Below are 13,521 nucleotides of genomic sequence, written 5' to 3' on the forward strand. Positions count from 1 at the left end.
GAAAAACTAAATGAATTGCAGACTTTATGGTTTCCATCTTGAATCTTTATCACCAGATTTTTGTTTAGTTGTTTTAAATTTATAATTGTTCGGTAGGAGCAGTCCGGTTTTTTGACTAAGAACAGAGTAGAGTAGAAGCCCTCCCCCTGTTCTGCCCTTAGTACCGGTACTAACACTTTTTTCTCTATCAGCTGAGACACCTCCTTTGACAATTTTTGGGATTTTTCTGTAACCACAAATCTTTGAGGACAATGTCCTCTGAACTGCAGTTTTAAACCCTCTGTTACAATTCCAGTCACCCATTTTCCTGCAATTTCTCTCCAGGCGGAGGGAAAGAATTTTAGTCTCCCTCCTACCTGTAGTCTGGCGTCATTTTTTCGACAGCTTGTCCTTCTGGGAGGAGGAGGAACTTCCAAACATGAAGCCTCTACCGCCTGATCCCCTTGGTCTGGGAAACTGATCTCTATTCCCCGGTTGTCTCTTTCCCTGAAACCTGGAGGTATTCTGAAAGGGAGGATTCCTGAGGCATTCTCTTTTTTCTATCTGCTGCTTTTTCTAAGAGGGCATCCAGCTCTGGGCCAAACAAAAACTGCCCCTGACAGGGGATACTACACAACCGTTGTTTAGAGGCCATGTCGCCTCCCCTCCAGTTCTTAAGCCAAAGGGCTCTAAGGGCAGAGTTTGAAGTTGAAGCAGATCTGGCTGCCAACCGAACCGCCTCAACGGAAGCATCCGATAGGAAATCCGCCGCCTTCTGCAGGGTTGGCAATGAATTTAAAATTTGTTTCCTAGGACACTTATCTCTTAACTGTCCCTCTAGTCTCTCCAGCCACAAGGCTAAGGACCTGGCCGTAACTGTAGCTGCTATGTTGGGTCTAAAAGAAGGTGTAGATGGTTCCCAAGTATTCTTGAGGCAAGAGTCTATCTTTTTGTCTAGCGGGTCCTTTAAAAATCCCATATCATCAAATGGTAAAGAAGATCTCCTGGAAACTTTAGAAATGGCCACGTCTAATTTAGGTGCTTTATCCCATGAAGCAGTAGCCTCCTCTTCAAAGGGGTACTTTCTCTTAAAATTTTTACTAATAAAGGCTTTTTTGTCCGGCTTTTTCCATTCCTTTTCAACTAAAGCCAATATGCTCTTATGTAAGGGAAAACATCTTCTTTTCTTTTCACGCAATCCCTCAAAGACTGTGTCCGCCATAGACCTGTCTTCTCTGATGTCCTCTAGCTCTAGCGTAGCCCTAATAGTTTTAAGCAATTTTTCCGTATCAGTTACCGGAAATAGAAATTTTTTCTCTTGTTCCTCTTCCTCTAAGGATGAATCTTCCGACCTCTCATCCCTATCCTCCTCACTAATACCTATAGACTCTACTTCTGAATCCGTCTTTTCTACTGATCTTTTAGACTTTTTAGATGTTTTAAGGGATTCCTTAACCTCCGTTTTAATTAGCTCTCTAATGTCCTTCATGAAATTTGGGGATTCTTCCGCCAGGGTCTTCTCAATTCAATCCTGGCATAATTTTTTGGTATAAGAAGTAGACAAGGGGCATTTACACAATACACATTCCTTATATTTCTTTTTTGATACGGCTTTTTTAGGTGCCATCTAAAAAACCAAACGATAGATACGAAAGACATACATTAGTATCTTCATTAAAATCCTGTGTCTTACCCCTTTAGAAGCATCTTCTGTACCGGCATCTGTTTTTCAGTTTCTGCTTCCTCTGGTCTCTTATCCTCTTCATTCCTGGAGGCATAGAGGATAATAGTAAATATGTCGCAGGGAACAGCACCTCTCCTCTGAGAGTTCCACATGTTCCCTGGGAGCGCTGTGCCTGAAACCGAAGTGGTCTGTCTCTCACCCTTCTGATCCGCCTGGAGAGGCTGAGGAGGAGAAAAACTGGTGGCCCAGAGTTTTAGTGAGGTCCGCCGACCTCAATGCGCTCCGAGAACTGCCGAACTGAGACATCATCCTTTTATTTCCGGTCACCTGACCGGAACCCCACTGTGGAACGCACGTCTTACCTGATGTCATTCCCGCGACTTCCGGTTTGGCGCTCCGGCGTACTCCACTGCTCCGGCTTCAGCCTGCAGTCCCTCCGAGGTGCGCGCCTGGGACAGCCGCCCTCTGGCGTGTCCTCCATCAGCCGCTCTGCATCGCGGCCCCACTCCTTTGAGGGACCGGTGTCTTCAGTCTCAGAACGAATGGCTGGCCTGGACCAACCCCCATCCCTCAGGTAAACTCCACACCTGGTTAAGACTGGCATGACCCATGGCTCTCTAGGCTTTCCTAGGATTTCCAAGCCATGGGTCCCTAGAAGAAAAACTTGCTACAAGTCTCCTGCTCCAGGACAGGAAACCTCACTGAGGTGGGAGAGTGGCTCCACCTTTTTTATGCTACAGGTTTCCTGTCCATGGAGGCGGAGCCATCTCTCAGTGATGCTGTCGTGGGGAGGGGAAAATACAGATTATTCTGAAGCAATAGATGCCTTTGCAGCAGCTAAGTAAAGAAAAGTGAACTTTGTTTAAAACTAGATATCTTGAAGATCGACATCATGAATACAACAGTAAGAGACATATGATTTGCATTGGTCTTTTCTGAAGTTCAGTCTACAGGTTTACATGGTGTCATGATCTTTCCTTTATTCACAGGTTCTTGCTTGTTCTGCTTCAGTAGATATCCCAGACCATTAAACTGGACTGCAGCAACTAACGACACGACCTGGACTGCAACATCTGAACTTCATCAACTGCCTTGCACCATCTGAACTACACCAACTGGACCCTTACTACTACTGACTACAACCGCACAGTAAGAAAATGTATTTTGAATAAGTTTTCTCCAGGCACTTTTTAGAAAAAGACCAAAATACCTAAAATGGTTGTCCACGATGAGAAACAACACCACCACCCTTACCTATAATGAGATATGGATGTGATTGTATCAGACTTACATTCAAAAGAAGTGAGCTAAGCTGAAATACCATATTGGCTACTGGCATATCTTGAGACAAGACCCGTACCTCGAAAAACATCTCCAGAAAAAAAACTGTGATTATTTATAGAAGAGCACCTACAATTAAAAGTACCCTTGCTCCATGTAAATTAAAACAACATTTGAGGATATGAAACAATACCACGAAAAAATCCGTGGGCAGCTACAAATGTCGAGCAAAGCGCTGCTTATGTTGTACTATAATCACACACAACAGCACAACGTTTACCTTAACAAAGAATGGCGCCACTTTTACGATAAAACATAATTTAACCTGCCAAAGCGGTTACGTCATATACCTGATTGAGTGCGAATGTGGCCTTCAATATGTGGGACGCACGACACAAGCACTACACTGTAGAGTAAATCAACATAGATATAACATACACAAACAGTGCATGAAACATAGCATCTCTAGGCACTGTGCATCCACACCATAAAAAAAAAAACATGCACTAAAAATTACTCCGATTGATCACATACCAGATAATTAATACAATAGGTTCATCAGCCTCCAGAGAAGGGAGGTATATTGGATTTACCAACTAGATACTCTTACCCCATATGGATTGAACGAGATTAGCGAGACCATTTTATAATCCATAATAATTGAATAAAAGGATAATCTCCCCCCCCTCTGGCTTATTACTACTAAATAAAAGGGGAGGGAAAGAGAAAAGAGAAAAGAAAAAAGGGGAGAGGGGAGAAGGAAAGGGAAAAGAGGAAGGAAAGGGAAAGGGAAGAGAAAGAAAAGAAAAAGGGAAGAAGAAAAGAAAGAGAAAAGAAAAAGGAAGGGAAAAGGGAAAGAAAAAATAATTTTTTTTCTTCCCCCCCCTCTTGTTGCATTAATGGCTACATTTCCTATATTATAAAAATATAGAGCACATAGTTTACATACAAATAGTGCGAAAAATGTCCCGCCCACCTTATTTCGTGCTGCCAGCGGTATTGCGATATCAGATCAAACCCTATGACTAGACCAAATATAATAAATCCAAAGAGTACATCATAAGTCCCAGGCGCATCACTAAGACAACCAAGGATAACCCCCAATGGTCGTAAGAATAAATAAAAAAAATCAGTAAAAATAGCTTGACCCCCCTATAAGATAGGATAAAAAGAAAAAGAGCTTCTAGACACTTTACAGTGTTCACTTATACTGCACACTCTTTTATATATATTTTTTATATTTTAGATATTCTGTATTGCTCATATATATATATATATTTTTTTTTTTTTTTTTTTTTTTTTTTTTTTTTAGTGTAGGTTAACACCATTCAGCTATCCTGAACCTCTGCCATTTATTTATTTATAATTAGTGCCTATCTATGTTTTTATTCTGAGTCTATCAATTAGGGACTTAATATTTATTTACTTATCGCTAGCATATATACAGTACAGACCAAAAGTTTGGACACACCTTCTCATTCAGAGAGTTTGAAGGCATCAAAACTATGAATTAACACATGTGGAATTATATACATAACAAACAAGTGTGAAACAACTGAAAATATGTCATATTCTAGGTTCTTCAAAGTAGCCACCTTTTGCTTTGATTACTGCTTTGCACACTCTTGGCATTCTCTTGATGAGCTTCAAGAGGTAGTCCCCTGAAATGGTCTTCCAACAGTCTTGAAGGAGTTCCCAGAGATGCTTAGCACTTGTTGGCCCTTTTGCCTTCACTCTGCGGTCCAGCTCACCCCAAACCATCTCGATTGGGTTCAGGTCCGGTGACTGTGGAGGCCAGGTCATCTGGCGCAGCACCCCATCACTCTCCTTCATGGTCAAATAGCCCTTACTTTCAAAGTCTTCCCAATTTTTCGGCTGACTGACTGACCTTCATTTCTTAAAGTAATGATGGCCACTCGTTTTTCTTTACTTAGCTGCTTTTTTCTTGCCATAATACAAATTCTAACAGTCTATTCAGTAGGACTATCAGCTGTGTATCCACCTGACTTCTCCTCAATGCAACTGATGGTCCCAACTCCATTTATAAGGAAAGAAATCCCACTTATTAAACCTGACAGGGCACACCTGTGAAGTTAAAAACCATTTCAGGGGACTACCTCTTGAAGCTCATCAAGAGAATGCCAAGAGTGTGCAAAGCAGTAATCAAAGCAAAAGGTGGCTACTTTGAAGAACCTAGAATATGACATATTTTCAGATGTTTCACACTTGTTTGTTATGTATATAATTCCACATGTGTTAATTCATAGTTTTGATGCCTTCAGTGTGAATCTACAATTTTCATAGTCATGAAAATAAAGAAAACTCTTTGAATGAGAAGGTGTCCAAACTTTTGGTCTTTACTGTATATATATATATATATTTTTTTTTTGTGTCACTTAAATATTGTTAGCTGCGCAATACATACTTCGGAACGTTCTATATATTCATATACCAAACATACCAAAATCCCTTTACAGTTACCGGCACCGACATATAGCTATAGTACTGCAACTGTAGGTGCCAGCCACCTCAGTATAAGTATTTAGACATGAAGCCTTTTTTTCCCCCTCCTCTCCAGGCTGTGGACCAGTCATGGGCCGAGCACAGGGAGATGAATCCACCCACTGGCGCCCTGTAAACACCTACCTCGGATGCGAGCGAAGTGATGCAGACGCGCCTCTGCCTGTCACTCTGAGGCACGTCATGCACCTTGAACTCCGCCCACAGCTGGAACTCCGCCCACAAAACATTGCAGCCCATAGCACAGTCGCTCTAGCCTCTCCTAGAGGTGCATCATGCAGCTGTATGACCGCTCATAAACATCGTGGCCACATTTGGCATTCTAGCAAAAGCCGCTCCCACTCTGCAGACGCCTGCCATCACGGCCCGCCCCTGGTGGTGAACTTATGACCAGTCTCTTATACACAGGGATGTAGGTGCCAGCCACCTCGGTATAAGTATTTAGACATGAAGCCTTTTTCAACCAAATACAGCGGGACGCCGCTGTGCTAGCAAGCAGCTGTAATATTGTCTGCCTAAATTATCGAAAGCCATATATTCCTGGAACTTTGGCCATTACCATGCACATGTATTAAAAGACTGGCCGTAATTCGATTATAATATTCAGCAGTCAGCGACCATTTATATCACGAAAATTTTGCATTGACTATTCATCTATGTGTATAAAAGACTGGTCATAAGTTCACCATCATCGGATACAAACGATTATTTATCTATCCATTTATACTTCGTATGTGGAAAACGCATTCACTTACCACCAGTGGAAAATAATATTCTTATGATTATTTATTCAAATATTTTTCCGATTATTTTTATATATTCGAATTTATTGTTTTACAATATTTATCTATTGGGATCTATATTTATGTTGATCTTATCATTTTAGGTTTTATTCATTGCTGAACTCTCACCACTGTTCTTAACGATTTATCCTCTGCTGTTTTAAATATTATTGAATTTTATTGTATATTGTTAATCTATTGTATTTTACGTTTATTAAAGATCCCTTTACTTTTAGAGAGTGCCCCACTTCTATTTCCTTATACATTTACTCTTATCAGACTGGGTGTTGTCTGTTAGTGGGAGCACCTCTGTTGGATCTCCACCTCATTCGAGTGCGACATTACTTTATATTTATTTATTTTTTATAATAACCTCACATACGGTTCTGCACACGAGGCGCTCCCTCCTGTTCTTTTCTTTTTCCTGTAAGCTGAAATACCAGGAACAGCCCATGGACAGACAAAATCTTTTCTGGAAAGAAGAGTTGGTGTTAGCTAAAACTCAGTCTATGAGAAGCATTTTCACATGGTGGCTTCTGTCCTATATTCACAGGTTCTTGCTTGTTCTGCATCAGAAGTGGAAACACAGATCTGCAGCAACTTAACTACACCAACTGGACAGCACCATCTGAACTACACCCACTGGACTACAACTGCACAGTAAGAAAATAATCTATTGCATAAGTGTTGCTACAGACACTTTTTAAATAAATACATAAAATGGTTGTCCATGATTAGAAACTCCACCACCCTTACCTATGATGAGATATGGATGTGATTATAACTCAGTTCCATTCAACAGAAGTGAGCTAAGCTGCAATACCAGGCACAGCCTATGGACAGACAAAACCTTTTCTGTGCTGTGTATGCTTTGCAATATTGTTTAAGTCAGTGTTTTTTAATGTTCGCCCTGCTGGTAAAATTCCCTAGAAACTGCCCTGAGCATGATGGGTGAGACCAGACTAAATAGAGGAGTTGGAATGACCACTTAAGCTACACCTGAGAAGAGGTGTGGTCATACCCAGCAACAACATAGAAACAAGTGAAACCAAAGAGGCTGTCAGATCACATCATGTACAGCCAGTCTCTTAGATCTTCTGACCCCTGTCACAGGAGAGACTGTGACATCAGCTCTTCAAGAAGCGCCAAGGCCTTCTCTCAGCTTTTGCTAGGCCAGTGACAACACGTTCATGTGTCACAATGCCTAGGAGCAGCTCAGCCTCATTCAAGTTAATGGGGCTGGGCACAATACCAAGGACAGCCGCTATACAATGTACGATGCTGTGCTTGGTGCCTTCTCAAAACAGCTGATCGGCTGGGGTCTGAGGTATTGGATCCCCACTGATCAGATACTGATGACCTATCCCGAAGATAGGTCATCAGTATGAAAATCTTGGAAAAACCTTTCAATTAACATTCACCATATGTCTACTTTATGTTGGCATCCTTTGTAAATGTCATAAAAAAATTTTAGGATGTTAGAAGGCTTAGAATTTTAGAAGCAATAGAAAAGTTCCAACCTCACTTTTTTAAGGAATAGTTCAGTTATAAAGTCACTTTGTGGGTCTTACGTAGTAGAAACCACCAATAAATGACCCCCTTTTAGAAACTATACCCCTGAAATGATTCAAAACTGTTTTTACAAATTTAGTTACCATTTACATGTTTAACAAGAATTAAAGAAAAGAGGTGAAATATCAAAATTTAACTTTTTTGTAAATTTTCCAATTTAATCAATTTCCCCCACTGTAAGGCAGCAAGGGTTAACAGCCCAAAAAAACTTCAATATTTATTACTCTGATTCTGCAGTTTACAGAAACACACCTTACGTGGTTGTAAACTGCTGTATGGGCTCACAACAAGACTAAGAAGAGAAGGCTCCATAGAGAAAGCTTGACAAAGGCTCCATAGAGAGAGCTGAAACGTTGCTGTCACATGGGTTAATAAATTACCCACTTTTTTCACCAATTTTTGAGTGCTGCCTTCGTTCTTTTCTGCTATACTCAGCAAGACCTTGGTCCCTGGTCTTTTGAAGGTATTGCACCGCCATTTTGTTTTTGTGCTGCTCTTTGACTGTTATATATATATATATATATATATAGAATCCAGAAAAAGGACGGCACTCCAGTAAGGTGAAAAAAATGATGATACCTTTATTCAACCATCCGGTGCAACGTTTCGGCTCCAAATGAGCCTTTTTCAAGCAGAGATACAAGGTGAGTGGAAACAAACTTATAAGTGAATCAATTAAAAAAAGGCACACCCATCTCTGGGGGTGGCTACACAATTACAAACATGTGAGTAAATCCTGAAGACACATCCCACATCAGGTGTGTTCACAAAACAAATCTATGTCATGATAAGAAAGTGCTGGATAAAAAAACATATATATCACATAGTTACACATTGCAAGCCGACATGGGTCCTAGGGTGTCCTTAAAACAGACCACCTTGACACAACCCGGCTTGGGGTGTTTTCCCTGCTTGGGTTGTGTCAATTGCAGATATATAAGAAAAGGGAAGGTCTTTGTACATCCCAGTACAGGTGTATCACATGACATTTCGTTTCACCTCACATGCAACTCCAGTTATGTTATTTATGTTTTCTCTTGCCAATGTAACCTGTTGTATGTGGGGGAAACGACAACGGACCTCAAGACACGGTTAAACAACCACCGCTTAAGTATCAAGAAAAAGCGTGTGGATTTACCAGTATCAAGGCATTTCTCTGAGGCTAAACACAGAGAGAATGATCTTAGATGCTGGATTGTCGATCACATACCCCAACCTAGACGTGGGGTTGATAGGTCCAAAATGCTTAAACGTCGGGAACTGAGCTGGATCCATAGACTGGACAGCCTAAAACCTAAAGGCTTGAATATTGAGTTTTACTTTGGTGACGTGGTATGAGGGGTGGTTTGCCTCCAGCAGTCATCAGGTTAATGTCCTGTATCGTGTGTACACACTAAGAGATTATTAACATCTGTTTCAAGATTTCTCCTTTTTTTTTTTTAAATACACTGCTCAAAAAAATAAAGGGAACACAAAAATAACACATCCTAGATCTGAATTAATTAAATATTCTTCTGAAATACTTTGTTCTTTACATAGTTGAATGTGCTGACAACAAAATCACACAAAAAAAAAAAATGGAAATCAAATTTTTTAACCCATGGAGATCTGGATTTGGAGTCACCCTCAAAATTAAAGTGGAAAAACACACTACAGGCTGATCCAACTTTGATGTAATGTCCTTAAAACAAGTCAAAATGAGGCTCAGTAGTGTGTGTGGCCTCCACGTGCCTGTATGACCTCCCTACAACGGCTGTGCATGCTCCTGATGAGGTGGCGGACGGTCTCCTGAGGGATCTCCTTCCAGACCTGGACTAAAGCATCTGCCAACTCCTGGACAGTCTGTGGTGCAACGTGACGTTGGTGGATAGAGCGAGACGTGATGTCCCAGATGTGCTCAATTGGATTCAGGTCTGGGGAACGGGCAGGCCAGTCCATAGCATCAATGCTGAATCACTCCAGCCACATGAGGTCTAGCATTGTCTTGCATTAGGAGGAACCCAGGGCTAACCGCACCAGCATATGGTCTCACAAGGGGTCTGAGGATCTCATCTCGGTACCTAATGGCAGTCAGGCTACCTCTGGCGAGCACATGGAGGGCTGTGCGGCCCTCCAAAGAAATGCCACCCCACACCATTACTGACCCAATGCCAAACCGGTCATGCTGGAGGATGTTGCAGGCAGCAGAACGTTCTCCACGGCGTCTCCAGACTCTGTCACGTCTGTCACATGTGCTCAGTGTGAACCTGCTTTCATCTGTGAAGAGCACAGGGCGCCAGTGGCGAATTTGCCAATCTTGGTGTTTTCTGGCAAATGCCAAACGTCCTGCACGGTGTTGGGCTGTAAGCACAACCCCCACCTGTGGATGTCGGGCCCTCATATCACCCTCATGGAGTCTGTTTCTGACCGTTTGAGCAGACACATGCACATTTGTGGCCTGCTGGAGATCATTTTGCAGGGCTCTGGCAGTGCTCCTCCTGTTCCTCCTTGCACAAAGGCGGAGGTAGCGGTCCTGCTGCTGGGTTGTTGCCCTCCTACGGCCTCCTCCACGTCTCCTGATGTACTGGCCTGTCTCCTGGTAGCGCCTCCATGCTCTGGACACTACGCTGACAGACACAGCAAACCTTCTTGCCACAGCTCGCATTGATGTGCCATCCTGGATAAGCTGCACTACCTGAGCCACTTGTGTGGGTTGTAGACTCCGTCTCATGCTACCACTAGAGTGAAAGCACCGCCAGCATTCAAAAGTGACCAAAACATCAGCCAGGAAGCATAGGAACTGTGAAGTGGTCAGGTCACCACCTGCAGAACTACTCCTTTATTGGGGGTGTCTTGCTAATTGCCTATAATTTCCACCTGTTGTCTATCCCATTTGCACAACAGCATGTGAAATTTATTGTCACTCAGTGTTGCTTCCTAAGTGGACAGTTTGATTTCACAGAAGTGTGATTGACTTGGAGTTACATTGTGTTGTTTAAGTGTTCCCTTTATTTTTTTGAGCAGTGTATATATTCATATATTTTTCTATTTTATCTTTAGGCCTCTTTCACACTTGCGTTGTTGGGATCCGGCGTGCACTTCCGTTGCCGGAGGTGCCCGCCGGATCCGGAAAAACGCAAGTGTACTGAAAGCATTTGAAGACGGAGCCGTCTTCAAAATGCTTTCAGTGTTACTATGGCACCCAGGACGCTATTAAAGTCCTGGTTGCCATAGTAGGAGCGGGGGAGCGGTATACTTACAGTCCGTGCGGCTCCCGGGGCGCTCCAGAATGACGTCAGAGCGCCCCATGCGCATGGATGACGTGATCCATGTGATCACGTGACCCATGCGCTTGGGGCGCCCTGACGTCACTCTGGAGCGCCCGGGGAGCCGCACTGACGGTAAGTATACTGCTCCCCCGCTCCCAACTACACTTTACCATGGCTGCCAGGACTTTAGCGTCCCGGCAGCCATGGTAACCACTCTGAAAAAGCTAAATGTCGGGTCCGGCAATGCGCCGAAACGACGTTTCGCTTAAGGCCGGATCCGGATCAATGCCTTTCAATGGGCATTAATTCCGGATCCGGCCTTGCGGCAAGTCTTCAGGATTTTTGGCTGGAGCAAAAAGCGCAGCATGCTGCGGTATTTTCTCCGGCCAAAAAACGTTCCGTTCCGGAACTGAAGACATCCTGAACGGATTTCTCTCCATTCAGAATGCATTAGGATAAAACTGATCAGGATTCTTCCGGCATAGAGCCCCGACGACGGAACTCTATGCTGGAAGAAAAGAACGCAGGTGTGAAAGAGCCCTTAGATCACTATTTTACACTTCAGCACTTTTATGGGCAGGAGCAAGTGGAGGAATTGGACACAGGAGCATCATACACAGGAGCGTTATTTCCATGGGCTATGTGTATATAATATCATTATTTATTACATTTTTATTGTGTTTTTTATATATTTTTCCATATCACTAGGACCGGCGAACCTCCTGGGACTTATATATATATATATATATACACATATTCTGTGGTACTGGTTTGCGGCGTTGCAGCCCAGATTCTTTTGGCCGGCTGAATTTACCCCCTGTGGCATCTGTATACCTGGAGAGGAGAGCCCTCTTGAGTGTTAGCTGTGGTATGACACCCATGGTATGTACCTGTTTACACACTGCGGTTTCCGTGTGTGTACAGGATTGATACCTGGGTATGGTTTGTTGACACATTGGTTTACCTTGTTGTCACTACCTGTCTTGACCGCCACACTCTGGTTCTATACAGGTTTGATGCTTTAATACATCTTAGTATGCTGCTACACAGGTTAAGGGTATTTTTCCAGCTTTAAAGATGGCGCTTTGTAACATAGATCGATACTGGGCATGCGCCGTTACCAGCCAAGGGCGTCTTGTTGACGCAGTGATGTCGGCAGGCTTTGATGACGTTCCAAGTCCGGGATGAAGGTTACGCCGTGTCTATGTGTCGGAATGTTTACCATATTGTATAGCCGCATGGAATGTGTCTCCAGGTGATGTCGAATATGTCCATATCTCTATGCTCCTTTACACGCATGGGGTACCGGACGCACGCATCGATTAGTCATGTGTGCCCGATCAATGTATGTGTCCCTGGATCCACATGGAATATGTAATTTATAAATGCACTTGCAATGTGTAACTATGTGATATATATGTTTTTTTATCCAGCACTTAGTGTTTTGCACTTTCTTATCATGACATAGATTTGTTTTGTGAACACACCCGATGTGGGATGTGTCTTCAGGATTTACTCACATGTTTGTAATTGTGTAGCCACCCCCAGAGATGGGTGTGCCTTTGTTAATTGATTCACTTATAAGTTTGTTTCCACTCAACTTGTATCTCTGCTTGAAAAAGGCTCATTTGGAGCCAAAACGTTGCACCGGATGTTTGAATAAAGGTATCATAATTTTTTTCACCTTACTGGAGTGCCGTCCTTTTTCTGGATTCTATTTGTGGGGTGAGAAGTCTATACCCTAGGATCGTGCACCCTATTTTTTATTTATTTACAGCCAGTGCCGCCATTTTTCCTTTGTGTGTATATATATATATATATATATATATATATATACACACACACACACACACACACATACACACACACACACACACACACCTAAAGAATTATTAGGAACACCTGTTCTATTTCTCATTAATGCAATTATTTAGTCAACCAATCACATGGCAGTTGCTTCAATGCATTTAGGGGTGTGGTCCTGGTCAAGACAATCTCCTGAACTCCAAACTGAATGTCAGAATGGGAAAGAAAGGTGATTTAAGCAATTTTGAGCGTGGCATGGTTGTTGGTGCCAGACGGGCCGGTCTGAGTATTTCACAATCTGCTCAGTTACTGGGATTTTCACGCACAACCATTTCTAGGGTTTACAAAGAATGGTGTGAAAAGTGAAAAACATCCAGTATGCGGCAGTCCTGTGGGCAAAAATGCCTTGTGGATGCTAGAGGTCAGAGGAGAATGGGCCGACTGATTCAAGCTGATAGAAGAGCAACGTTGACTGAAATAACCACTCTTTTAAACCGAGGTATGCAGCAAAGCATTTGTGAAGCCACAACACGCACAACCTTGAGGCGGATGGGGTGCAACAGCAGAAGACCCCACCGGGTACCACTCATCTCCACTACAAATAGGAAAAAGAGGCTACAATTTTCACGAGCTCACCAAAATTGGACTG

The 13,521-nt window shown here is 42.8% G+C and overlaps 1 protein-coding gene across 3 annotated transcripts in view; it reads right to left on the reverse strand.

Moving 5' to 3' along the window:
- Nucleotides 1-13,521, reverse strand: part of ORMDL1 (ORMDL sphingolipid biosynthesis regulator 1) — a 261,792-nt gene that overhangs the window by 60,455 nt on the left and 187,816 nt on the right. Inside the window, exon 4 of one of the 3 annotated variants that reach the window (XM_040440517.1) lies at nucleotides 6,604-6,718. The exons of the other annotated variants lie outside the window; for them this stretch is intronic. Coding sequence (XP_040296451.1) covers nucleotides 6,610-6,718 — 109 coding nt within the window. The 3' untranslated portion in view covers nucleotides 6,604-6,609. Of the gene's footprint in view, nucleotides 1-6,603; nucleotides 6,719-13,521 lie in introns of those variants that run through there. 3 annotated transcript variants of the gene reach the window in all.

The sequence above is a fragment of the Bufo bufo genome, chromosome 7, assembly GCF_905171765.1.
Source record: "Bufo bufo chromosome 7, aBufBuf1.1, whole genome shotgun sequence".
Lineage (NCBI taxonomy): Eukaryota > Metazoa > Chordata > Amphibia > Anura > Bufonidae > Bufo > Bufo bufo.